The 27,642-nt window shown below is 43.0% G+C and overlaps 1 protein-coding gene and 1 long non-coding RNA gene across 2 annotated transcripts; both read right to left on the minus strand.

The window, feature by feature from the left end:
- Window positions 1–8,722: 8,722 nt before the first annotated feature.
- Window positions 8,723–27,486, minus strand: LOC113014440 (uncharacterized). The gene is made up of 2 exons (XM_026155982.2): window positions 27,315–27,486; window positions 8,723–10,435 (listed from the first exon to the last, which is right to left on the minus strand). The coding sequence occupies exons 1-2, from the start codon at window positions 27,376–27,378 to the stop codon at window positions 8,808–8,810; spliced, it is 1,692 nt and encodes a 563-aa protein (XP_026011767.2). The 5' UTR covers window positions 27,379–27,486; the 3' UTR covers window positions 8,723–8,807.
- On the minus strand, window positions 18,223–19,977 carry LOC113014446 (uncharacterized). Its single transcript, XR_003270968.2, has 3 exons — window positions 19,839–19,977; window positions 18,625–18,719; window positions 18,223–18,503 (listed from the first exon to the last, which is right to left on the minus strand). It is a non-coding gene; the product is annotated as an uncharacterized LOC113014446 (long non-coding RNA).
- Window positions 27,487–27,642: the final 156 nt, after the last annotated feature.

Below are 27,642 nucleotides of genomic sequence, written 5' to 3' on the forward strand. Positions count from 1 at the left end.
TTGCACTCAGATGCCAACACCACACAGAGCTCCTTGTTCTGGCTCTTTGAAGCACCGAATGAGTAAAGAAACTGTGTTTACTAATTAGCACCTTGTCAGCACTTACCTGTCGATCAGTATACTTTTGTGATTTCAGCTTCAGCTTCTTGCTTTCTAAAGCTGTCCCTCAGTGAGGCAGGATTACTTACCCTGATAAATCTTCAGTTTCAGTCCAAAGTGTTTCCTGTTACTTTAGTTTTGACATTTACCTTATTAATTCAATTTCAATTCAATTTTATTTATATAGCGCCAAATCACAACAAAAGTCGCCTCAAGGCGCTTCATAGATACAGAGAAAAACCCAACAATCATATGACCCCCTATGAGCAAGCACTTTGGCGACAGTGGGAAGGAAAAACTCCCTTTTAACAGGAAGAAACCTCCGACAGAACCAGGCTCAGGGAGGGGCGGCCATCTGCTGTGATTGGTTGATGTGAGAGAAGGAAGACAGGATAAAGACATGCTGTGGAAGAGAGACAGAGGTTAATAACAGATATGATTCAATGCAGAGAGGTCTGTTAACACATAGTGAGTGAGGTAGAAACACCCAGTGCATCATGGGAATCCCCCGGCAGCCTACGTCTATTGCAGCATAACTAAGGGAGGATCCAGGGTCACCTGGTCCAGCCCTAACTATATGCTTTAGCAAAAAGGAAAGTTTGAAGCCTGATCTTGAAAGTAGAGATAGTGTCTGTCTCCTGAATCCAAACTGGAAGCTGGTTCCACAGAAGAGGGGCCTGAAAACTGAAGGCTCTGCCTCCCATTCTACTTTTAAATACTCTAGGAACAACAAGTAGGCCTGCAGAGCGAGAGCGAAGTGCTCTAATAGGGTGATATGGTACTACAAGGTCATTAAGATAAGATGGGGCCTGATTATTTAAGACCTTGTATGTGAGGAGCAGGATTTTGAATTCTGGATTTAACAGGAAGCCAAAACAGGAGAAATCTGCTCTCTCTTTCTAGTCCCTGTCAGGACTCTTGCTGCAGCATTTTGGATTAGCTGAAGGCTTTTCAGGGAGTTTTTAGGACTTCCTGATAATAATGAATTACAGTCGTCCAGCCTGGAAGTAATAAATGCATGAACTAGTTTTTCAGCGTCACTCTGAGACAGGATATTTCTAACTTTAGAGATGTTGCACAAATGGAAGAAAGCAGTCTTACATATTTGTTTAATATGTGCGTTGAAGGACATGTCCTGGTCAAAAATGACTCCAAGGTTCCTCACAGTGTTACTGGAGGCCAAGGTAATGCCATCCAAAAAAAAAAAAGCATGATCCAAAGTATTCAGAATACGTTACTCTCATTGAGTAACGTAACAGAATACGTTACAAAATACATTTTGGGGCATGTAATCTGTAATCTGTAGTGGAATACATTTTAAAAGTAACCTTCCCAACACTGCATATAAACAGCTAATAATTTCCTTGGGGGTTATTAAAGTATTCTGATTCTGACACAGATTCATGACTGAAATGCACTTTAAAACTAAAAGATTTTAAACTGATAACAAAAATAATGGCAGTTCTACCCCTCAGCCTCTTAGATGCACCGTTGGTATCAGTTTGAAAATCCTACGTTGCCTCATTCTTGAATGTCCACGCCACCTGCTGGGGAGACAACAATACCTCATCAGCTTTTTACGGCTGAGAGCTAAAAAACATTATGTCATATGGTGGGCAGCTAAGTTTAGACTACCAGGTTTTTGCCTGTGAAACAAGATCAACTGAAAGCGTGACTCCACAGCAGGATGTCTCGCTTGCTTCAAGCACAATGGCCACGAGTGTCAGACAAAAGCTGACGGCCAAACAATCACATGCTGCAGAAGGCGGACCAGTTGAGACTGAAATCAGAACTGCAAACTGAGATATAATTAATCACCCAGATCCTGGCTTTTGAACATTTTGAACTCATGGAAACCAGTGCCATGCAGAGAACGCAAGCGAGATGAGCTGTGTTTTCTTGATATACACCAATCAGACACAACTTTATGACCACCTGCCTAATAATCTCTAAGAAGGCAGCATGAATCAGGCACATAAAGCATGAGCCACCAAAAAGCTTTATGTTTCTGGAAACGAGTCTCAGTGATGAACACCTTTTGCTGCACCATCAGGCACCATCAGCCTGCACTCAGTACAGCCCTCTGCTGGCTCCACCTCCCCTCCTCTCCGTCTGCCCCCGACACTGGGAGCTCCCAGCTTCTCCATCTCCTCCTCCTGCAGCGTGCGGATGGTGCGGTCCACGCGCCACAGGATGTCGTCCACTGCGGCGCTGAGCTGCTGGCTGATCAGCAGCTTCAGAGCCTCGAGCCTCCACATCCTCACCTGCACAGGACGTGTCTATTGTGTGATGTTGAACGTCTAACAACCATACACCTACACTTTCGGGTCAGAGTTCAAGTTAAAGGTCTCACCAGGGTGATCATTACAGACATACACGCACATGCCTCGAAGTGCTGGAAAGCTGAGCTGCTAAACTTCATCTGCGCCTCTTCACTGAGCTTTGCTGCTATTTGTAGTTCAAATTAAGTTTTTGTTTTTTCTTGTTTTTTTAATAGTTCTCTTCTTTTATTGTGAAGGGCAGCAGAGTTCCAGCTCACTGGAGCTGAGACTGCCGCAGTTTGCTCCGGATGCTCTTCTTCTTCTTCTTGGTGTTTATTGGCAGTTCACAAACAATGAATTGGTGTGTTACCGCCACCAGGTGGTATGGAGTGTGGAGTATGGAGTGTCATTAAGGATTAGCTCCTACCATACAGATGTGTTTGTCTAAGATAATATGATAATCAATTAAATCTAGTTTTAGTTTTATTCTGTTTAGGTTTTAAATCATCGTCATGTTTCTTCCTCACACTTCTGGCACTGTAATATAACAAGCTCTATTGTCTCATCATCTCCACAGTGCTCACATTTTGTATTGCAGTGTTTCCCTACAGTAAATACTGTGCTCTTTAGCCCAGTGCGCCCAAATCTGAGACATGAAAGGATTGTTTTTCTCTCTCCTCCATTCTGCACTTCTCATTTCTACAGTTTTCCTTTGGATTATATAAAACTGCCGCCCTTTCGTTTCTTTCTCCCGTCGTTTTTGACATCTCTCTTTCTCTTTTAATAAACTTTTTATTTCTGTTTGACTAAAGCTGATACTCCACCCTTTTCTCAGCCGGAAAAGGGTGGAGTGCCCACTCCGGGTCGGGGATGAGTTCCTGCCCCAAGTGGAGGAGTTCAAGTATCTCGGGGTCTTGTTCGCGAGTGACAGGAGAAGGGAGGCGGCTCCATCGACAGACGGATTGGGGCTGCAGCTGCAGTAATGCGGACGCTGCACCGGTCCGTCGTGGTGAAGAGGGAGCTGAGTGTAAAAGCGAAGCTCTCAATTTACCGGTCGATCTACGTCCCTACCCTCACCTATGGTCACGAGCTGTGGGTAGTGACCGAAAGAACGAGATCGCGGATACAAGCGGCAGAAATGAGCTTCCTCCGAAGGGTGGCTGGCCTCTCCCTTAGAGATAGGGTGAGAAGTTCAGCCATCCGGGAGGGGCTCAGAGTAGAGCAGCTGCTGCTCCACATCGAAAGGAGCCAGCTGAGGTGGTTCGGGCATCTGACAAGGATGCCCCCTGGGCGCCTCCTGGGTGAGGTGTTCCAGGCATGTCCCACCGGGAGGAGGCCCTGGGGCAGACCCAGGACACGCTGGAGAGATTATATCTCTCGGCTGGCCTGGGAACGCCTTGGTGTTCCCCCGGATAAGCTGGAGGAGGTGGATGGGGAGAGAGAGGTCTGGGCCTCTCTGCTTAGGCTGCTGCCCCGATGGATGGATGGATGGATAAAGCTGATAATGAATTCCACTGATCTTTTTCCAGAGTCCTGCTCTGCAGCCTTATCTGCCATTTCATTTCCTTGAGACCATAATGTGCTGGTACCCATAAAAAGTTCACCATTAGTCCCGTTGTGTTTACTCTCTATGGTGTTGAGTTTCTGATGTCTTGTCTACTTTCTGAGTGGTTGCATTGTAAACGTACTAATAATGAACTGGAATCTGAAGACTGGTCTTAATGGTCTTGTGTCTTCAACTGTCTGGACAGCTGATAATGTCATAACCATTTCTCCTGTGTGTCCTAAATCTATAATTGATCCTTTTGCTTACTTTGATACTAACCTCTGGTAGCTACTCCAACTCTATTTAAATATGTTCTTAGATGTATGTGTATACATTTGTAAATATATGTAATATTTACTAATGTGTTTCTGTACTGTATGTGAATTTAAAGTAAACTCCTCATCCACATTTCTCCTTTTCTAACAAAGTGAAGTCTACTGTAACATCTGGAGGTATCCACAGCTGTATCACTGTAATGGTACTGTCTGACTTATATTGACCTGATCTATTCTCAGTTTTCTGAGTCACAATCCAACCAAAACTCCTCACCAGAGATGGGCAGTAACGCGTTACTTGTAATCCGATTACTTTTTTCAAGTAACGAGTAAAGTAAGGGATTACTATTGCAAAAACGGTAATTAGATTACAGTTACTTTCCCGTAGGAACGCTGCGTTACTGCGTTACTAAAACCGTGATTTTTTTGCATGACAGTGACGTAAGTGAGTGCGACGTTCGTGACAACAGCTGTGTCCAGATCAACAGTGGATCACATATCGAGTGTGGGAGAGAGTATGAGCGTGCAGCGTTTAAAGCGTGGAAGTACTGACCTTACTTTGAGTTTGATCCCATAAAAAGTGACAAAAACATTAGTGTCCGCTGTGCGTGGGAAGAAAACTTCTTTTTACAGCGAAAAAAACCCCTAAACTTCCAACAAGCACCGAGAAACTCGCGGATCCTTCCACTGACCGCTGCACACCTGCACCAGGTTAACCCTCTGTCTGCTCCACTCCTGCTTTACAGGTGAAAATAGAGCAACAGGACCGCTGAGTCTTTGACTTTATTTATTTTCTGCTGTGTTTTACTTGCATCTATTTGAAAGACTGAGTGTAAACACAAAAAATATTTTATCTTATGTGCTGGAATGTGCAGAAAATAGGTTTAAATGTTAAACTAATTCCTTCCAGTCAGAGAATGTTGCATATAATTAAATCTTTGCTTGATGCATAAAGTTAAAAGATTAAAACTAATAAAACAAGTTTTAAAAAGAGACTTTTCCATTTGATTACATTTTGTATGATGGATTATGTAGAAAAAGTAGAATTGGGCTGAAAGATCTATCGCTTTATCACCTGTTCAGGTTGTAAATTGTGTTTTTAAAAGTAACTAAGTAACTAAGTAATTAATTACTTTTGAAAATAAGTAATCAGTAAAGTAACGGGATTACTTATTTTTGGGGAAGTAATCAGTAATTAGTTACTGATTACTTTTTTCAAGTAAGTTGACCAACACTGCTCCTCACATCTTTTGCTTCCTTCTGCCAGCTCGGTCGAACTGTTTCCTGAGATGATCCGTCACTGATGTAAATTTGCCCAGTAAGTTAGTTGTTAAGTGCCATTTTTCAATGTAATGATGCTGTCTGTTGATGCTGTTCTAACTGCACCTGTACAAAGTCTCGACACTCGGTACTGAATATGATCAAATGATCAATGATATATATATATATATATGTATATATATACATGTATACATATATATATATATATGTATACATGTATATATATACACACACACACATATATATATATATATATATATATATATATATATATATATATATATATATACATGTATACATATGTATACATGTATATATATGTATACATGTATATATATATGTATATATATACATGTATACATATGTATACAAAAAAAAAAAAACACCCAGCACGCCCATGCGGGCGGTTTTATCCTTCAAGCTCGGGTCCTCTACCAGAGGCCTGGGAGCTTGAGGGTCCTGCAGTATCTTAGCTGTTCCCAGGACTGCGCTCTTCTGGACAGAGATCTCCGATGTTGTTCCCGGGATCTGCTGGAGCCACTCGCCTAGCTTGGGAGTCACCGCACCTAGTGCTCCGATTACCACGGGGACCACCGTTACCTTCACCCTCCACATCCTCTCGAGCTCTTCTCTGAGCCCTTGGTATTTCTCCAGCTTCTCGTGTTCCTTCTTCCTGATATTGCTGTCATTTGGAACCGCTACATCGATCACTACGGCCGTCTTCTTCTGTTTGTCTACCACCACTATGTCCGGTTGGTTAGCCACCACCATTTTGTCCGTCTGTATCTGGAAGTCCCACAGGATCTTAGCTCGGTCATTCTCCACCACCCTTGGGGGCATCTCCCATTTTGACCTCGGGACTTCCAGGTTATACTCGGCACAGATGTTCCTGTACACTATGCCGGCCACTTGGTTATGGCGTTCCATGTATGCCTTGCCTGCTAGCATCTTGCACCCTGCTGTTATGTGCTGGATTGTCTCTGGGGCATCTTTACACAGCCTGCACCTGGGGTCTTGCCTGGTGTGATAGACCCCAGGTGCTGTGGCCCCCCCCACACCCTCTAGCAGATTATTACATGAAGGAACCTTTTAAAAAAACAAGCGCGTCCATGCTCACAGGTGTACACACGGGTGATCACACCCACAAACTACACCCTTTTTGGCTGCTACCTCAAAGCACACTGTGTGCTGTTGATCTTATGTGCTGCACAATAATGTTTAATATTTAGTATTTACTGTCATATTCCCATATATCATTGTGATGTTGTTTATTCTATTACTCTTGTTCTCTTCTGCTTGTTTTCTTTTTTCTTTCTCAGCAGGTGACCCAGGTGATCGATATATGCATTTTTTTTCTCTGCCCGTTCTGTTGGTTTTTGTCTTTTGCCCTTCTCCCCCGTCCCTCTTCTCAACTGTTTCTCTTTCCCTCTTTCTTTCTCCCCTTCTTTCCCCCAGTCAAGTCTGTCCCGTATTCAGTAAGTGAAAATAAAATAAACAATAAAAGGTGAATCAAATGGACCATTACGGCAAGGCTGGGATGGTCAGTTTGGTAAAGTAAATCCGTTGGGCATCTTTGTTTGCCTTTAGACAACAATTCTGATGCAAAAGAGCCAAACGGGACAGTGCAGCCTAGGCGGAGCAGTCGAACGCAGATCCACTGAGCGCTCAACACAGACAGCATCGTCAGAAGAAACGTTGATAAAATAAATTTAAAATTTTGTATTGTTTGATACATATGCGTACCGAACCGAAAGCACTGTATCGAACGGTTCAATATCGATACGAATATCGTTGCACCCCTAATATATATATATATCAGCCATTAAAGGGATGTTGTCAAAGTTCGGCTTCATGTGAGCCTCACAATCAAGAAGTGTGCAGACAGTAAAGCTTTTAGACTCGGAATTCTAAATTTATAAATACACATATTCACAAACGGAAAATGTTTCTGCAAGGAAGGAAATTCAGGAGTCAGGAGGTTTCAAGAGTAAATATTTCAACAGCAGCATCATTCCATGAAAAATCTGTCAGTGGCCAACTTCCTTTAGCACCAGCAGACTTTCTTCTACATGGATGGATCAACATGAACGAGCAGCAGCCCCCCTCTAAACTGATGAGAAGCTCAACATTAAGCCCGAGTTCTCTGGGATCCAGAACCTTCAAACAGTCATAAAACCTTATTCAGGACGTAATGCTGTTAGGCTGATGTGGTCTGTCCAATCTGTTACACAGAACGTGATTTCACAGGCACGAGTCAGCTTCATAGGGTTAAAAACGTCCTATATCAGAAAATTATTTTGACACAGAAGGAACTAAGATCACCCTGGTATGAAAAGAGGACTGATTCATCACACTGATGCTGAACTGTGTGATGGCTCATGCTGACAAACAGAAACAGATTTGGTCTATAGTCGGTGTTTCCTGCAGTGTCACAGAGTGAAGACCAAATACTTTGAGTTTCTGTAAGTGAAAATACTCATAGTATGAAAGTAACGTAATTTAACATAGTGTGATTAAATATGCTAAACTCCTGCAGAAGAAGATGAGCTGATTCTGAGGGGGTCAGGTGTAACTCATTCAAATTGCAGCATTTTAAACAGGTTTGTTTTTCTTGTATTCAGACAATGATATAATTTTGATGCAATATTTGATAAAACAAATTTAAAAAGTGAGGCGGATTGTTTTCATGTATGCTCAGCCACAAACATTTAAATCAACATACTCGCTTCTTTGGACAAATCTATTCTACAGGTTCATTATGAAAATACAGTAGAACCCCGACTTACGAAATTAATTCGTTCCCGAGGGTCTTTCGTAAGTCGAAAATGTTTGTAAGTCGAAGCACCCATCGCGCCTTTTGAGTGAAAGATAGGCTATAGGCTAATTGCTAACTACAACAACAATACGTCGTTCAAGTGGAACAGCGAAGCGCAAGTACGAAAGCCAAGGGGGTTGTCACATGATTCGGAAGGCATTGTGGTTATTGTAGGCATTCTGGGCTCAGCCAATCAGAGCCAGCGGATTTCGTTACGCGAGCATTTTGCTGTAACACGGGCAGAAATATTGCCGTTAAGTGCCTTCGTAACTTGAATTTTTCGTTAAATGGGGTATTCGTAAGTCGGGGTTCCACTGTATTGCACATCCCAGAGTCTTTTTGTTGCTGTCAGGATGCAGCACTTAAACCTTATGCAGGAAGATTTAGTCTCAATGCTCTATATTTTCAATATAAATGACAAAAATGTATGCAACACTCAGAAACATACTATGAATCACTACAGCTTTAATATTAAGTGACTTATGAATATAAATCTGTGGATGTGATCAGAGCTGATAAAGCGTCCAAGCTTAAACACAGGTGTGGTTTTTAATAAGTAACTTCTTATTGAATCCTTTACCGCAGATGCTGCACTTATAGAGTTTCTCCCCTGTGTGAATTGTCATGTGTTCAGTCAGATGCACGTTTTGTTTAAAACTCTTTCCACAAACTGAACAACCAAATGGTTTCTCTCCTGTGTGAATTCTCATGTGTGTCTTCAAATTGCCCTTGAGGCTGAACATTTTACCGCACTCAGTGCAGCTGAAGGACTCCTTCAGAGGAACTGTCTTCTCACTTTGGTTCTGGCGGAGCTGTGATGGCTCGCCGACACACCTGTGCGTTTTGAGCTGCGTATACCAGGTGAACCTTTTGTCACAAGCGCTGCAGCTGAACCGTTTCTCCTCTGTGTGGACAGACATGTGCAGCGTCATGCGTCTTTTGTGCGCAAATCTTTTATCACAAAAAGGGCAGGTGAAGGGTTTCTCTCCCGTGTGAATTCTTACGTGAAGCTGCAGTGTTCCTTTCTGGCTAAAACTCTTCCCGCAGAACGAACATTCAAACGGTTTCTCTCCTGTGTGGATTCTCATGTGTGCCAAGATGTTCCCGCTACAGCTGAAACGTTTCTCACAGACTGAGCAGCTGAATGGTTTCTCTCCAGTGTGCGTTCTCATGTGGCTGATCAGGTGGTCTCTACGGCAGAATGTCCGTCCACACTCAGAGCAGCTAAATGCCTCCTTATCAGTATTTCTTATCTCACTCAGAGAGACAGCGTCACTCCTCAGAGAGTTTAAATGGGGCAGAGATTCTCCAGGTTCCTTCAAAGTTTCGTGGTTTGCTTCAGTCTCAGGTTCTGGGGCTTTAACATCACTTCCTGGTTGTAAGGAAGTGTCTGGATGTAAGCTCCCGCCAGGTCTTGACCTCACATGAATGCCACTGCTGACCATGTCGCTAACCTTGCTGCGGCCTTTTTTCAGTCCTGTGTGGATTTTCATGTGCCTGCTCACGTCACCACTGTACCTGAAACTTTTCTTACAGATGGAGCAGCTGAAAGGTTTCTCTCCTGTGTGAAGTCTCATGTGGCTGATGGAGTTTCCTTTCTGAGAAAATGTTTTGCCACAAAAAGAGCAACTAAAAGGTTTCTCTCCAGTGTGAATTCTCATGTGTGCTTTGAGGTGTGGCTTTCTGCCGAACCTCTGACCACATTCGGAACAGCTGAACGATCGCTCAATGTTACAGTTAATGTCGATAATAGTGAAGTTGTGGTTTTTCCGGCATTTTTGACCTGACTGAGGTTCCTTGTTCTGCTCCCAGTCACCGTCACTCACCTCGGTCTCAGAAGAGTCTGAAGCTTTGTCAGTTCCTGGCTCTGAATGGCTTTCTGAGTCTGAGTTCCTGGCTTCTTTTTTCATTCCAGTCTGATGGCGATGAAGCTGCAAGGACTCTGGTTTCTCCTCAGCATCTTCTTCATTTTTCACGGGACTGAATGTTAATATGGTGACACAGGCCTCCTGCGGACGTCGAAGCTGATCTGCGTCCTGGCTGCTCCAGGCTTCCTCCTGCTCCTCTTTGATGTGTGTGTGCTCTGAGTCCAGGAGGGGGCTCCACTGTTGCTGCTCTTCTTCACCAACAATCACTTTGCGGACATCTGACGGTAAAACTGAAACACAGATAGGACAGATGCTAACAGCTTGTTAACTGAGTTCTAACATGATGCTTTAAGTTAATCTTTACAGGCCTATAGCAGCGAGGATCTGTGCAACAACCTGCTAAACTGTTCCTGTATAACAGAAAGAAGAGGCGTCCTGGAAATGTCAGGTATATGATATTAAACTATTAAACTATACTTTGGTGTGGTTACAAACTCCGATTAATTAATTTTTTTCTATATAGTGCCAAATTACAACAACAGTTGCCTCAAGGTGCTTAATACTGTAAGGTACAATACAATAATACTCAGTAGACAAAGCAGATAAATAAGGAGTCAAACTGTTTCTTGGATACTACAGGCTTTTCTCAAGAACAGATTTTAAATCTGCTGATTATTGATGTTTTTGTTCTTTTAAGAACAGTTGTCATATACACATATTTGTTTTTAAAAAGAAGATATCTGCAAAAAAGACAGCGCTATTTTATAGGTTATTAGTCAGACGTTATGTGAAAGTAGGCAAAATGCTTAGAGGGATCTGAAGGCATCCGCGCAGGAAGTGACCAGCAGGACGAAGCAACCAGAGAAATGAAATGAAAGCCAGCGGTTTCTGGCAACAAAATAATGGTCAGTGACTGAAAGTGAGGCGGCCTCAGGCTGAGATCATGTCAGTTCTGGTGTGAGTGATTAAAGAAGCTACCAATAATACTGACTGACAGTCCAAATCTTACTCTTTCCCTTAGAATGTTCCAGCCCAGTTGTTCTCTGAGGTTTGAAGACTCTGAGAACATCTGGAGCCTGAGCAGGAGGGGCACAGGAGGTAGTGCGCGGCTCTGAGTAGTGATGGATGAAGCGAGGCTTCGTGAAACACTGAAACACTTGGGCTGGAATTCAATCGAGCCACAGAGTGACATCTGCTGGCCAATTTGGCCATCGCTACATCTTAACAATACTTTCCTGTGAAACAGTGATGCACTGGATAACTGTGTCCATCAGTACAAACAAGGACAGAAAAATAAAGACAGCAATCTGTGACTGAGGATGAGTGTGCTTCAGCAAAATTCTCTATCAAAACATTTGTGTTTCTCACCATCGATGTCTTTATAAAGTAAAACACACACAGAAGAGACAACTATGTTTACTGTAATAATCACAGGGTTACAGTTGCTTTTGGGCTCAGTTGGCTCAGAGACTCTGGATGTATTTGCTTGACTTTCAAGATTTCTGGGAGTTAACATCTAACTTAACATCTCATATTCTGACCAATCATAAAAGACTATTTAACACACATCTTTAAATCAGCAACTTCAACCTCTAACCATGAAGAAACTTTCCTGAACTTTAAACTGCTCTGGATTTTCCAACATGTAACACTTGCATGGTGTTTTAGTCAGTGTGAGTGTGGCGCTTCGGTCATAGTGAACCTGCACAATGGGATCAGAACGATGCCACCTTGAAATGAATATGAAAAAAATATTGAAACTGAAATAAATGTACTGAAAAATTGATAGTGAAAAACAATTGATTGAAACCGTCATTTTTTTTCAGTTTCACTCTGCTGGCACTGTTTTGGCGTCCGGGGGCGCGCTGGGGGGCGGGGATTCCGACCCGCATATATTTGCATATATTATGATGCTGACCAATGACTGGAGAAAACACTGACGTCGCAGCTGCGGTCACGGACAAACTTGCACGTGTCTGTTCGGGAATGGCAGCGTTTACATTACCGACTATTTCAAAGTGACAGCCTGAGGTGTTCTTCAGTAAATTGGACTACCAGACAGGAGGACCTGAGGCTCCACCGCATTATTTTTGGTAAGCTAAATGTGTTTCAGAATCAGAATCAGAATACTTTATTGATCCCTGGGGGAAATTTTTTTTTGTTACAGTGCTCCATTTTAAACCAACATTAAGACAAGACAGACAATACGCTAACTAAGAATAGTACAATATATACATATATATACATACATACATACATAAGTCACTTATAAATAAATAGTTGGAAAAGAAACATGTGTAGTTGTAGCAGCAAACAGTGTGTTAAGTGGATGCGTTGTACAGGGAGATGGCCACAGGCAGGAATGATTTCCTGTGTCGTTCAGTGGTGCTTTTCGGTAATCTCAGTCTCTCACTGAACGAGCTCCTGTGACTGACCAACATGTCATGGAGTGGGTGGGAGGTGTTATCCAACATTGTCTTTATCTTGGACAGCATCCGCCTCTCCGACACCACCTTGAGGGAGTCCAGCTCCATCCCCACAACATTGCTGGCCTTACGGATCAGTTTATTAAGTCTGTTGGCATCTGCGACCCTCAGCCTGCTCCCCCAGCATGCAACAGCATAGAGGATCGCACTGGCCACAACAGACTCATAGAAAATCCTCAGCATTTTCTGGCAGATGTTGAAGGACCTCAGTCGCCTCAAAAAATAGAGACGACTCTGGCCCTTCCTGTAAAGTGCTGTGGTGTTTTTAGCCCAGTCCAGTTTATTGTCCAAGGTATTTATAGTCCTCCACAATGTCAACACTGACCCCCTGGATTGAAACAGGGGTCAAGTGTTTCCTGGTCTTCCTGAAGTCCACGATCAGTTCCTTGGTCTTTGCCACGTTGAGCTGCAGATGATTCTGCTCACACCACGTGACAAAGGAGTCGACCACAGCCCGGTACTCTGTCTCATCATCCCTGCTGATGCATCCAACCACCGCAGAGTCATCAGAAAACTTCTGAAGATGGCAGGTCTCTGTGCAGTGGCTGAAGTCTGTGGTGTAGAGGGTGAAGAGGAAGGGGGAGAGGACAGTCCCCTGTGGTGCCCCTGTGTTGCTAATCACCTTGTCAGACACACACTGTGGGAGACGTACATATTGTGGTCTTCCTGTCAGGTAATCAACAATCCAGGACACCAGAGAAGCATCCACCTGCATCGCTGCTAACTTATCACCCAGGAGGGTCGGCCTGATGGTGTTGAAAGCACTGGAAAAGTCAAAAAACATGACCCTCACAGTGCTCGCCGGCTGGTCCAGATGGGTGTAGACACGATTGAGCAGGTAGATGATGGCGTCCTCTGTTCCGAGACGAGGCTGATAAGCGAACTGAAGGGGATCCAGGTGTGGTCTTACTATGGGTCGCAGCTGGTCCAGGATGAGCCTTTCCAGGGTCTTCATGATGTGGGAGGTCAATGCCACGGGCCTGTAATCCTGGGGGCCACTGGGACGAGGCGTCTTTGGTACAGGGACGAGGCATGATGTCTTCCACATGACCGGGACCCTCTGCAGACTCAGACTCAGCATAAACAGTTTATGAAAGACTCCACACAGCTGGGGGGCACAGGCCTTGAGGACGAGGGGACTCACTCCGTCTGGTCCAGCAGACTTGCCTGAGTGAAGTCTCCTCATTTGCATCTCAACCTGGTATTGAGTGAAGGTGATGGGTGGGGGAGGGGTGTCAGGAATCTCACAGGAGGCAACATGTGAAGAGAGAGGCTGGCACAGTGGTGTGGCTCTGGATTCCAGGCTGACTGCAGGTGAGGTTGTGGGGGTGGGAGCAGACACTGTGGTGTCGAATCTATTGAAAAACAGATTCAACTCGTCGGCTCTATTCTCACCTCCCTCAGCTCCCCTGCTGTTGGTTGGCCTGAATCCAGTGATGGTCTTCATGCCCCTCCACACCTCTCTCATGCTGTTCTGCTGGAGTTTCCACTCCAGCTTCCTCCTGTAATTGTCCTTAGCCTCTCTGATCTTGTCCTTTAGTAACACCTGGACCTTCCTCACCTCCTCTTTGTTGCCCCCTCTGAAAGCCCTCTTCTTGTTGTTGAGGAGGGCTTTGATGTCCTTAGTCACCCACGGCTTGTTATTTGGGTAACAATGAACAGTCTGAGCTGGAACAATGGAGTCGGTGCAGAAAGTTATGTAGTCTGTGATACACTCAGTAAGCCCATTGATGTCCTCGGCGTGAGGCTCACAGAGTGTTTCCCAGTCGGTCACCTCGAAACAGCCCTGTAGTTCCGCTATTGCCTCCTCTGACCACCTCCTAACAGTCCTGGTGGTCACAGGTTCCCTCCTCACAATTGGCACATAGCGGGGGGTGAGGTGAATCAGGTTATGATCTGACCTACCAAGTGGGGGGAGGGAGGAGGAGCTGTATGCATCCTTGACGTTAGCATACAGTAAGTCTAAAGTTTTCTCTCCCCTGGTGGGACAGTCCACATATTGTTTGAATGTTGTTAGTGTAGTTTCCAGTGATACATGGTTGAAGTCACCCGAGATCACAATAAAGGCACTCGGGTGCTGAGTCTGTAGCCGAGCTATGGCAGAGTGGATAGTGTCACATGCAGCTGTGGGGTTAGCAGAGGGGGGAACATAAACAGCCACCAAGATGATGTGAGAGAATTCCCTGGGTAAATAATACGGCCTGAGTCCAACAGCCCACAGTTCAGTGTCCGGGCAACAAGTCCTTTCTTTGATTGTTATGTTGGCAGGGTTACACCACCGGTTGTTAACTAAAACAGCAAGCCCACCTCCTTTACGCTTACCGCTAGCGATGCTGTCCCTGTCCGCCCGAAGCCTTCCACGGAAGCATTCTCATCGGGAATGACCTGGTGCAGCCATGATTCGGTGAAACACATCAGGCTACACTCTCGGTATTCCCTCTGACTCCGTACCAGTGCTGAGAGCTCGTCGATTTTAATTGCCAACGATCGCACATTTCCCATCACGATAGACGGCAGACACGGTTTAAACCTCCTCCTCGCTTCGAGCCTCCGCTGTCTCACCGTCACCTTTTTTCTTCTCTTCTGTCCTTGACCTCTGCATCCCCGATGTGTTTTCCTCCAAATTTCAGCTGGTACTTCTGCGGGCACTTCTGCGGGCCTGGCCAGCGAGCCGGCCGGCATCAGGGCAATCAGCTGATCTCTGGAGTAAACAGTCCGTGCGTGTAGGAGATGTGCCGCGGTCCCGTTCCATGATAAAAGTAACAGTTCCACGGCCACCAGAAGAACAAAAACTCTCTCAATCCACATGATTGAGTAAGAGATAGAAAACGGAGGAAAATACAAGTCAGAAAAAAAAAAGAATACGTAAGAAAAAAGAGCTAAACTAAGAGAAAAGCAGGAGCGACTGTAACAGGCTGCACGCTGGTTGGCGCATGCGGACATTAACGCCAACTTTTAAATTCCCCTCATTAGTCAATAGCTATGGATTAAATAGCAAAGCCCGATACTTATGTACTGAAACCAACTACTTCCGCTTGGCAGCTTAAGTTAAAATTTTTAATTTTTCCTCTGATTATTTTTTAGCACTGACTGTATATTTTTAAACTGAGTTTGTTGCAAATATTCAGGTTAAAAAACTGTCCGAATTATTTTTAATGAGTTATGTTCACAAAGTCACATGTTCAGTACTCTGTACAGCTTGCATCCTTTAGGACAAATAATTTGAAGCATTAATATTTCTTGTTGAATACTGAGCTGATAACACCTCCGTATGTTGTGACCAGGATGCAGCAGCAGACTGAACCTCGACTGAAACCTGCTCCATCATCTCATCTTTGCAGATGTCCATTTATAAAGCATCAACAACTCAAAGGTAAACATGATATTAGAAAATGTGTTAGTAAGGCCTTTAAAACAAATAAAAAATAAACAGCTGTCAGCAGAACTGTAGGACTGAACAACTTCAGATCCCGAGTGTGTGAGGACGGAGAAGGATCAGCTCTATTTCAGATTTGAGATAAACTTTATATTTCAGTTTGTGATGATTACAGGAGCTGTCCTCAGATTCAGACCTCAGCACCACCCAGTGACAGCAGACAGATCATCCTATATCTTCAGTCTTTGTAGTAACTCCAAAATTAACTGAAGAAAACAGTACAAAGGTTAAAGTACCACATGTGCTGTCAGTGAAAGCTGCAGCTGTTTTATTGATAAATTTAAAGACAAAAAGTCAAAAGGATTAATCACCCCTGTAACTGTGTCACTATACATCAGCATTAACAGGACCTCAGTTTGGTGTTTCAGGAAACTGCTGATCTCAGACCTGCACAACTATGGCGTTATTTTTGTGCCACTCTTCTGAGCGCACGTAAAAAAAATTTGCAGGTGCAAGTGTTGCATTTTGAGGAGAAATTTATTTTGAGCGAAGAAAAGCTGAATTTGAGTGAACAAAATTCATTACTGCGTGCAAAACATGTATTTCAGTGTTTGCTATTATCCACACACACACACACACACACACACACACACACACACACACACACACACACACACACACACACACACACACACAACAGCAGCCCCTCTCACTCAGTTTTTGCATTTGTGCTCGCTCGCAATGTGTTGCTCGCGCTCTCAACATTTCTGCCAGTGCGTGCTCAACTCTTTCTCTACACCGTTATATTTGTGCCACAAAACCAGCCAATCACAGACTTGGATGCAAAAAAATCTGATTGGCTGTTCTGGTCTCCAATCAGCTTGAAATGATGAAATGCAATATCCCAGAATGCATTTCGTCCAAAACTCAAACGAGGCAGTGGCGGAGGAACGCAGAGTGGCGGAGTTTGAAATATTACTCTTTCTGGGTCACAAAATAAACTTTTAAGATATTTTCATGCGAGAATGTTTCTGTGTAAACTTCTAATATCTGCTCGATTCATCAAGACATCACATATTTGCATAAGTGCTCTAATGTTTTCGGAGATGCCTGTTACCCACCAGCTGACCGCACAGCTGGACTGGCCATTGGGCATCCTGGACATTTGCCCGGTGGGCCGATGATGATTCTTCATTTTTATGTTTGCTTGTTTTTGTAATGGTATAAACAATGAAAGGTGGTGGATTAACCAATTGGTCATGATCAACTTTGGGCTGGACCAATTACAACACATCTGTATGGAGGGGGAAAGGAACACGATTCGTCCTGGACTTCAGCTACAATGAAAAAGACACAAAGCTGGAGTTATTCTGTCTTTACGTTGCACAGCTACCTCTTCTTCTCTCATTCTCTCCCCCTCCCTCTCCTGTTGCTACTTCAATCATGAAATTGATCAATGATCAGCTGTCATTAGAATTTATTTAATATTACTTTCTAGTATCAGCTGATGTTTGCTGGAGCCACAGCTGTAAAGCTGCTGCTCATGGTATCGGTTTGGAAACATGAAGGTGATACAAATCATACATATATACCAACAAGACAGTGTACGTCACTGTCACAACAGCGTTTGTTTTATTCAAAGGATTTATGGTTTTTCCTGTAACACCTGGTGGTGTAGTCGGTGATCTTTTGTCAGTTCAGCCTTTTATATTATGTTTAACCCGAGTGACCACCCGGTCGGCTGGTGGGTAACAGGCATCTCCGAAAACATTAGAGCACTTGTGCAAATATGTGATGTCTTGATGAATCGAGCAGATATTAGAAGTTTACACAGAAACATTCTCGCATGAAAATATCTTAAAAGTTTATTTTGTGACCCAGAAAGAGTAATATTTCAAACTTGCAGCAATGAAGTTTGTTCACTCAAATTTTGCTTTTCTTCGCTCAAAATAAATTTCTCCTCAAAATGCAACACTTGCACCTGCAAACCTTTTTTACGTGCGCTCAGAAGAGTGGCACAAAAATAACGCCATTCACAACTTCTGTTTTAAACACTGAATGTACTCAGCTACATGAAGAGCACGTGATGTTTTCTCTGACACAATAAAGGTTGTTAGTTGTATTTGAACTAAAAACTTGTGATCTGGAATTTCACTGTTTTTTGACACTAGTGTGTTATTTATCATAAAGTAATTCAGAGTCATTCATACCAGAGTAACCAGAGAGCACAACATATATTTAACTTTCTACAGGACTTAAAGCTATGACATTATGTAAAAGTCCAGACCCTCTGAGGATTATCTGAGTACTTCTAACATTACACAAAGCAAAGGTCTCCATCAGTGTTCATGAAATGCTGGGTTCATCCTTCTTGTGAGGGAGCTGCTGGTGAAGATCACGAGCCCTGCTGGATCCCGGCGATGAGTTTCAGTCTTCCTGGTGTTTCTGAAATGATGCCTCTCACTGTGGGTCAACAGAACTTCTGGCACAGGACAGCTGTAATGAAAGAAATTGAAGTTTTGGAAATGCCCTATATGTGAGAAGCAGATTTTGTATTTACTTTTCTTTTGCCAATCAAGATAACTAAAAGTATAATTTTCACCATACAATTACTAACCTTGTCATCTCCTGCACTGTCTGTTCTGGGCTCTGGGCTCGTCCTTCCCAGCGCTCATGAGACTGCTTTGCTGCACTGTGGTATGAGGTGCTAACCTGTTGAGTGTTGGGAAGGTTAATGTATTTCACTACACATTACAGAAGTAACATATTCTGAATACTTTACAACTACATGAATGTGCTATTGCTGTGTGATTTATTACTGAAGGTTACTCTCCACACCAACACCAGCTAGATGTTTAAATCTTAATATATATGAGTAACAGTAGGTGGACATTAGGTAAGGCTGCACTTTTTGCAGTCATCTCGTATAGAAAACGAATCCTAGCGTATATAAAACAGGTCCGCGGCTCCGAACCGTAGTAAAGGGACCTCTGGCTGATACGAAAACTAGCTTTACTTTGTTGTCTGGGTCAACTTTGCTAGCGAGAGACAGAGAGAGGCGTTGAAAGGCTGCTCCAACGGAGCTTATTGTTTCAGAGGAAAACAGGAACACGGTGTACAGTCGAGTCTTAACAGCTTACTCACAGCTGGGCTCGTCAGGCTCTCTGTTTGGCTACTTTTCCTTGTTCTCCCTCCCTCGCTCACAGACACATCACGGGTACAGCAGTGCATTCTCCCTGCAGCACGGACTACACTGCCCAACAGGGTACATTGTTTAGGGCGATGCCTGTAACACTCTGCTATTGCCTTCATATTAAATCATTTTTGTGAATAATTTTTAAAAATATTTCTTCACTTATGTAGGGGTGACATGGACTGCGAGATAGAGAGGGCATGTTTTGTTTGGGTTTACCAGAATTACCAGAAACAGAGAGGACATAGCCGAACATATGAAACAGGAAAATACCGCCATGTAATCCATTTATTTCAGCAAAGTAACTGTATTCTGAATACCACGGTTAAACAGTAACTGTAACTGATACATTTACTCATATTTTGTATTTTAAATACGTAACGCCGGTGCATGTATTACGTTACTGCCCAACACTGCCTGTTGAGATCCTGAGATCCGCTCCTAGAACACCGGCCTCCAACTCCTACAGAGACATGGGTGTCCCTAAATTTAGCAAATATTAGCTTCAGGCTAGCTTGCTACGACGAATAGGCTAATACCAGCATTTTACCACAACTTCACCAGATGTAGCTAAAAAAACTAAACTAATGTCCAGTCCAGTGGGACAGCAAGGAAAGATGACAAAAATATTTACTTACCTGCGGTTTAGAGGATCAAGCTGAAATTGAAGCAGCCATTGAAAGACGGGAAGAGAGAACGATGGCAGCTTGGTCAGCACTAGTGGCCTCTATAATGTATGCAAATACACGCAGGTCAGAATCCCCGCCCCCCCAGCGCGCCCCCGGACGCCACAACAGTGCCAGCAGATTGAAGCTGAAAAAAAAAATTTGTTTCAATTAATTGTTTTTCACTATCAATTTTATTTTCACTTTCAATACAAGATTTTTCAGTACATTTATTTCAGGTTTTTTCAGTTTCATTTCAAGGTGGCGTCATTCTGATCCCACAGTTTTTGCGTTATTCCCAATAAAAGCATCAGTGGGAATAAAGAAGAAGGAAAAACATACTGAGGATGAAGTCACTGCTGCAAATTACATTTTCTGTTGAAAGTAGAAAAAATTTGGGAACAGACGAAGGCAAAGCTGTTGTATTTTCTCACTGAAAGCAGAGGCGGTTTTTAGTAAGTTTCCAGTGCAGCGTGCCTCTCTCTCTGTCTGCTGGAGTGTTGGAGCGCACCCACCAGTCTGTCTGTCTCTAACCTATAAGCTAGTAATCATTCAAATAAGACATTTATATATTATGATATATAAATTACATATCGATATAATGTTCTAGATAGTCTAGTCTTCTGGCTACTATTCACAATCCACAGGAAAAATAATAAGAGAGAGAGGGGATTATTTTGTTTTGCACATGCACGTATAATTAATTGAAGTTGTAGTATAAAAAAATATGAATTCATTAATTCAGAAGTCCAAACGATTCTGAATGTTTGCTCCCGGCAATATAACACTGAATATTTCATCAGTGACATGTGAGGTTACCTTAAACACAGCCCGGCAGTCTTTTTTCTCTTGAACAATAAAATATTAAAAACTGTCGTGAGTTCACCTGGTGATATTCTCACGCACGAGGCAACTGCGAAAACGGCAAATAAACGAATGTTGTTCACAGCACAGAAAGAGTCAACCATCGTTATCGTTCCCCTCGTGCAGCCTCACAGCTAAAGTGTGCAGGTTACTTTGTGTGCACTCAAATGGAGTCGAGTCAACCAGCGCTACCTGTGTCACAGCCTCCTATGGAACGCCAGCACTGACATGATGAATTAATTAAATACACCATTAAATAATTAATAAAAATTGGAAATAATTCATTAAATAAACACACTTAATTAATTAATAACACATTTAAATCATTATTGACAATTTTAATTATTTAATGATGCATTTAATTCATTTTGGCACTTTTGTCCCCTTCATGTCTCACCTTGAAATCATTTCATCTGTCAGCCTCACCCATCAAACTCAGGGGGCGGGGTTAATGCTGCCACTGCAGCTTCTCTAACATTTGATTGGTTGTCGTGCAAAGCAAGTCAAGACAGGTCGATCCTAGATAATCGATTGCTTGTGTGGACTTGGGGCAGCCAGGTATCCCAGAATGCATTTCAAATCACAGGCAGCAATGGTTTTAAAATAACCTGTTTTTCTGTCACCAGCTACACTTTTAACAGTGTTTTCGCCGCGAATGTCACACGTCTGGTCAGGTTGTCAACATAGAACGTGTTTGCAAAAGTGCTCAGGTGTTTTCAGAGACGTCACTCGCTCTGCGAACAGTCAGCTGACAGAGAGCACCGAGCTCACAGCCCCGGTGTTCCAGCTTCACTGTTTGTTTGTTTTTTTAAGTTTTTTATAGTTTGGTTTTTTTTTTTTTTGTTTGTTTTGTTTTGTTTTTTTTTTTTTTGGGGGGGGGGGGGGGGGTACGTTAACCGGTTTGTTTATTCCACTCTCCGTGTTCCACATGTTGCATTCGCAGATTCTCATTTTCACCGAACGATCGTCTCTTTCCGCCTGGTCTTGTGTCTCTGTGCTTCTGTAACATAAAGAACGAGCTGAGTTGTTTCTCAGGGCACCAGCGATCAGCTCAACAGACCCTCAGTTTACCTGCATGCATCCTCTTCCTCATCTGTCAGCTGTTTAACACCTGCTGCTAATTCAAGAAACACGCCTACGTTACCTGGTGATAGTCACAGTTTAACTGGGCAGCCGGTGCTCGATATAAAGCAATGTCAGCGCATTTTTCTGCACAAGATAAGTAAATATAGTGTTTTCCCCGAGCGCAGAGCTGCTCCCCACTAAAAAGGTCATAAAAGCAGTGAAAATTTAGTTTTTACAGAATAAAATGTGAACAGGCAGGACTGAGGCTCAAAGCCTCAGTGTGTAGCTGTCCATACCTCAACGTTACAAAAGCACAACTACTGTCCACACCCCAACCACACCTCACCTCACAGTAAATGATCATTTCCATTTCAAGCATTTCCAAATAATCATTTCCCATACTGCCAGTATAAATATACACAGTATACTGCCATCAATACAATATACATGTTTTACACACTCCTTTTGTTGTTGACATTTACAGGCTGTGTGCAAAATGCCACACTCTTCAAATTCATGCCAGCTATTATTTTTACGTCCAGTAGGTGTCCTGCTAGAGCAAATGAAGCTTCAAGAAGCTTCGCGTTGGGGTGAACCAATTGGATGAAAAGCTTCAGTGCTTCATGGGGCTTCATCTGCCCATCACTAACTACAACTAAACAAAATGGCTTCCTTTTATACTCTACCTTTTCAGGTGAGCATCCGGAATAGCCCAAGTACGGGGGTTAACTAATCAAAATGAACACATAACCCTCCACACAAACAAACATACAATAACATTAAAGCACATCACAAACATATACATATTTCCAACACATACTATAAACAGACCAATAACATAAGCTTCACTCATTTCTATCTAAATTAAAACCCTCTTTAACCACACTCCCTAACCCGGCACACTGGTCTGCTCCAAGAGCTCTTAAACAGGTGATTGAGCCGCTTTCACTCTTTTGCTCCACATCCTGCAAGAAGCAACCAGGACAGGTGAGTACCTTTACAAGTTCTCATTTCACATACGTTTAGGTTATTGATAAATGATTAACTGCAAGCAGCTCTAACTTTGGCTCTTCTCCGACACAGGTAGGATGGCCAGGTCCACTGTCTCTTTTCCGTTACAAGCTGTCAATTTAATCGTATGTCAAATAACCTAATAAAAGACTTCATAAGAACTAATGTGTTTTCTTTATTACCCTATTTTAAATTCCCCATCCAACAATTTATTATTAACAATACCAACCAGGTAATGGAACCCCTGGTCTCCATTACAATGAGAATAAGAAAGAAAAGTATGTCTTTGTGCCCCCTTTTCCCTGTTCATGCCCTATCGGCCCCCCGGCTAAACTTTGCTAGATCCGCCCCTGCACAGTTACGTCAGCTGTAGAAAAAGATCCTGGTGTAGAAAGTAATATTAAATACATTCTAACAACAGTCAAGCTTAAACGTGCTGCTGTTGTTCAGCCGCTGGTTTCCTCTTTCTGGCGCAAAAACAAAGAAGAGAGACGATCAGCTGATCATTGATCAGTTTCATGATTGAAGTAGCAGCAGGAGAGAGAGAGAGGCAGTCGCTCCATATATCGGTTGTTAAGCTTAACGCTGGAATGCTTTACAAACATTCAGAGATGAACTTACACACTTGCTTTACTTCTCTCTGGGATCACTTCCTCAGAGATGAAATGCCGGTTTGGTAGTGAGGCTACAAACACACAGCCGCTCTATCACGTGACCACACTGCTGCGACGTGCTACGGTTATGAGCAGAGTTACGCCGTGTAGTTTTGTGAGGTGCTTTTTTTGATATTTAATGGATCGGATTACATCTTTTATTTCTCTCTGATATCCGATCCAGTAATTTGGGTCAGTATCAGACCGATACGTAATATCGGATCGGTCCATCAACAGCGTGTTCATCATGCAGACTGCAACCTGCACAGAAATATTACATCTGTTTTTTAATAGTTATTCAACTGTATTCTAAGCACAGTTTAGAGTTTACTTAACTAAAAATAAATGAGGTTAACATATGATTTGTGTGTTTTTTGGGGTGTTTCGGTCATGTTACGTTTACCTGTCAAAGGCTTGTTAGAAACTATGAAACACATCGTGGCTCAAGAGTTGGGCGTTCGCCTTGTAATCACAAGGTTGCTGGTTCGAGCCCCGGCTTGGACAGTCTCGGTCGTTGTGTCCTTGGGCAAGACACTTCACCCGTCGCCTACTGGTGGTGGTCAGAGGGCCCGGTGGCGCCAGTGTCCGGCAGCCTCGCCTCTGTCAGTGCGCCCCAGGGTGGCTGTGGCTACAATGTAGCTGCCATCACCAGTGTGTGAATGACTGGATGTAGTGTAAAGCGCTATACAAATACAGGCCATTTACTATTTACATCGTGCAGACTTCTGGATGTTAGAAGAAAACTAATACTGCTCATGAAGGAGACTAAAGGCAGGAAGGTGTCCTTTAAAACTAAACCTGTTAATAGGACCTCCCTATTTATATCACAGTTAATGATATAGCACGTGTATTTCAGTAATAGCCTGCTGATTTCAGTGGTGAACAGTCACACAGCTCCGTGGGCGTTATCTGTGATACTCCTTAACTATAACTTATCCAAGTTAACTTCAGTTAACCATTCAGACAGTCAGACGGTTCTTTTGCAATGAAAAATCTAAACACCCATGTCACTGGTAGGTTTCCAGCTGTTTACATTACAGCTGCTTATGCAGTAACCATGGTAACCACAGACTGTGAGTGGCTGGATCTACGCAGGTCAGGCAACAATTTTACATGTATGATCTTAAAACAGGACACAGCCACTATACGTGCTGGCCTCATATCAAATGTGAAGGCAGACTGAGTCTATGTTTGACGTTTTTTATATCTAATCTTCCTCTCAAACATTTAAACAGCAGCGAGTCTGCAGCTGAGGGAACAAACTCAAACTGTTCGAACAGGTTTGTTAATTTGGTGATTTATTAAATGTGTAACTGTTATCCTAATCTGCTGCTGAGTCTCTTACGCTGATGAAAATGCAGAAAACACAGATCACACCTGTTCAACCAATCACTTTCATTCCACTTTGATCTGGACAAACTGACGCTTCATCTCTGTTACAGTGTTGCTATATGTTTGTGTTCTTTATGCTGTAGATTTTCACGTCTCTGGAATAGTTGGCAGTAATAAGGATGATTTTCTGTAAAATCATACTGATATGAGCCATGACATATTCATAGATGGCCGTTAGATTAGTCAGCTGGGAAACTCTGTGTTAACTCATGGAGCTGAGGATATCGTGGACATGCTGAGACTCGCTCCGTGGTGTACAGGGCCGTTTACCCTCATGATTAATATTCACAATAAAAATATTAGCCGAACATCATGAAGTCTGTATGTGTTTCATAGTGTCGAACAACCTTTGTACAGTTAAAGCCAGCAGTTACTACATGACGGAAACACCAACGTTATCTCTTTTATGTGTTTATACACAGGTCACGCTGATTACTGAACAAAAACCCAAAGATCAGATGTTAATCGAATTTATTTGCTCTCTCTCCTCCTCAAACATGTTTTTGATGTTAGTTATAATTCAGAATTATACTGAAACACGTAGGACACATAAGAACATCAGGAAATAAAACACCGATAAATATAACCTCAGTAAAAGAAGTCAGCGGGGGTTACTACAGCTGTGTACCGGGGCCTGCGCTTTGTCGGTGGGATTACTTGCGAGGCGAGCGGGTCTATCCCACGCTTTGCCGTGAGACTGGGCAGACATCTCCGAAATCATTGAAGCACTTTTGCAAAGAGGCTGTATCTTGACAAACCGACCAGACACATGAAGATTAAACCACTACATTCTCCTCTAAAAAAATATTAAAACGGTATTTGGTGACACACAAACAGGGTTTTTCAAAGCTCAGTTCTGTTAGCTTCCACATGCCGGTTGTTGTGTGCTAGAAACAATGGCCACCAGGCCAAAGCAATGGTTTTGACTCGATCAGCGTTAGCCCCGCCCCCTGAGTTTGATGGGTGAGGCTGACAGATAAAATTATTTCATGGTGAGACCCGAAGGAGTCAACTGTGCCAAAATGAATTAATTAAATGTGTCCAAAATATTTATTTAATTCATTATTTCCCATTTTAATTAATTATTTAATGGTGTATTTAAATAATTCATTATGGCATTCCTGGCGTTCCATAGCCTACAGCCACATTAACTTGTGACAAGCATCTGCACCACGTTTTATTCCTGTTTCATGGACAATACATTTGGAACTTTCAGTGTTTTCTGTTCTTGTGTCTTGCACATAAACCTTAAACCAATGAAATGGTATTGTGTACTTACTGTCAGCCTACCTACATCAGTAAGAAATGCCGAATTAGGTGATTTCTAGAACTTTGTGTATATAGTTTGGCAAATCGTTTTCAAACCCACCGCCGTCTTTCGCTACTCAGGTTAAACATGATATATGAGTCACTTAGCTTAAAATGTTATTGTTTGGCTTTTTTCAGTATTTTATTTGTTCCTGAGTAAATCAGTTTGGCTGAGATTAAAGTTTTTACACAGCTGAATAAACGTCAAGCAGACAGCTGATCATCAGAAGTGTGAGATGCTCGAGAATTTACTCCAGTGTCCTGTTATAGTTTAGATAGCAAGGAGTTTATTAAACTTCACCGAAACAATCTGCAGATTTAATTAAACTTTAATAAACTATCATCTTGTCTTTATTTGTAGTTAGCACCTTAAACACTTAAAGCTGTCAGCTAATGATAGTTATATAAGAGCAGATGCTGCTGGTGCAATAAGCTGTACCTGTACGTCCAATGGATGATGATCTGATTAGTCGACTATCAAAATAACCGTTTGTGGCAGCCCTAGTGCGCAGCAATCTGCAGTAACTTTAAGCATGTTCAGCTGCTTCATTCTACAACCTGACTTTGGATGAGTGACTGTGGCAAGACACAATTTCTCTACTCGACGTGGTGATAGAGGCAGGTGCAGATGTGTGTTCATCTGGCTGCAGGCTATGGCACTTGGCCACAGGTACGTGGAGTGCACTCCATCTGAGACTGCTCCAGCTACTGTATGATCCAGCGACAAAAAAAGGACCGTATGCAATTTTTGGAAATTAAATCACGAATACTGTTAACTTAGAAAGTTTACGTTTTAAAGCCAACTCGGGTCAAAAGTCAGAAACACACCAGCTGGCACACCTGAGTCACTCGCGCTACGGAGCAGTGTTTCGAAACATCTGAAGCTGCACAGCGTCTGTGTGCAGCTTCCATCCCCAGCTCTGAGGGGTTAGCCTGCTCCGTGGACTGTCACTTTTCCCCGCAGCGCCTCTTTGCTCCCTCACGGAGATCGTCAGTGTCTCACTGACTCACTAAACAGCCTCTCATCCAGTAACAAAAGCCTCTGACGGCGGACAGTCGGACAAAGACATGTTTTCTTGTCGGACTTTTTGACCACCGTTGTCTTAGCTGGGCAATAGCTTAGCACCGCGGTTCCGGTAGATAAAACCGAGCAAACCTTCGCCCTGCAGCTTCGGTTCAGGGTCCAGAACCACATCCGGGACTTCACGGTAGCGGTCCATGTCTGCTCCGCTCACAGAACCGCAGAACACCCAGCGGCTGTTTATCTGTTGTTTGAGAGACGTGGTTTGCTCTGCTGCAGCATCGATAAAACGGGCTGATGTTAGAAAACTACTTCCGGGCGCGATTTTCACAGTAAAATAATCTTTCGAGTTTTTTTTTTTTTTTCACTTTAGGTTCAAGTAAATGAGAGGATGTAAACGAAAGGAGTTTACATCCTCTCATTTACCACATTTCATTCTTTGTTTTTTATTATAAGTAATAGT

This window comes from Astatotilapia calliptera, chromosome 22 (assembly GCF_964374335.1).
Source record: "Astatotilapia calliptera chromosome 22, fAstCal68.1, whole genome shotgun sequence".
Lineage (NCBI taxonomy): Eukaryota > Metazoa > Chordata > Actinopteri > Cichliformes > Cichlidae > Astatotilapia > Astatotilapia calliptera.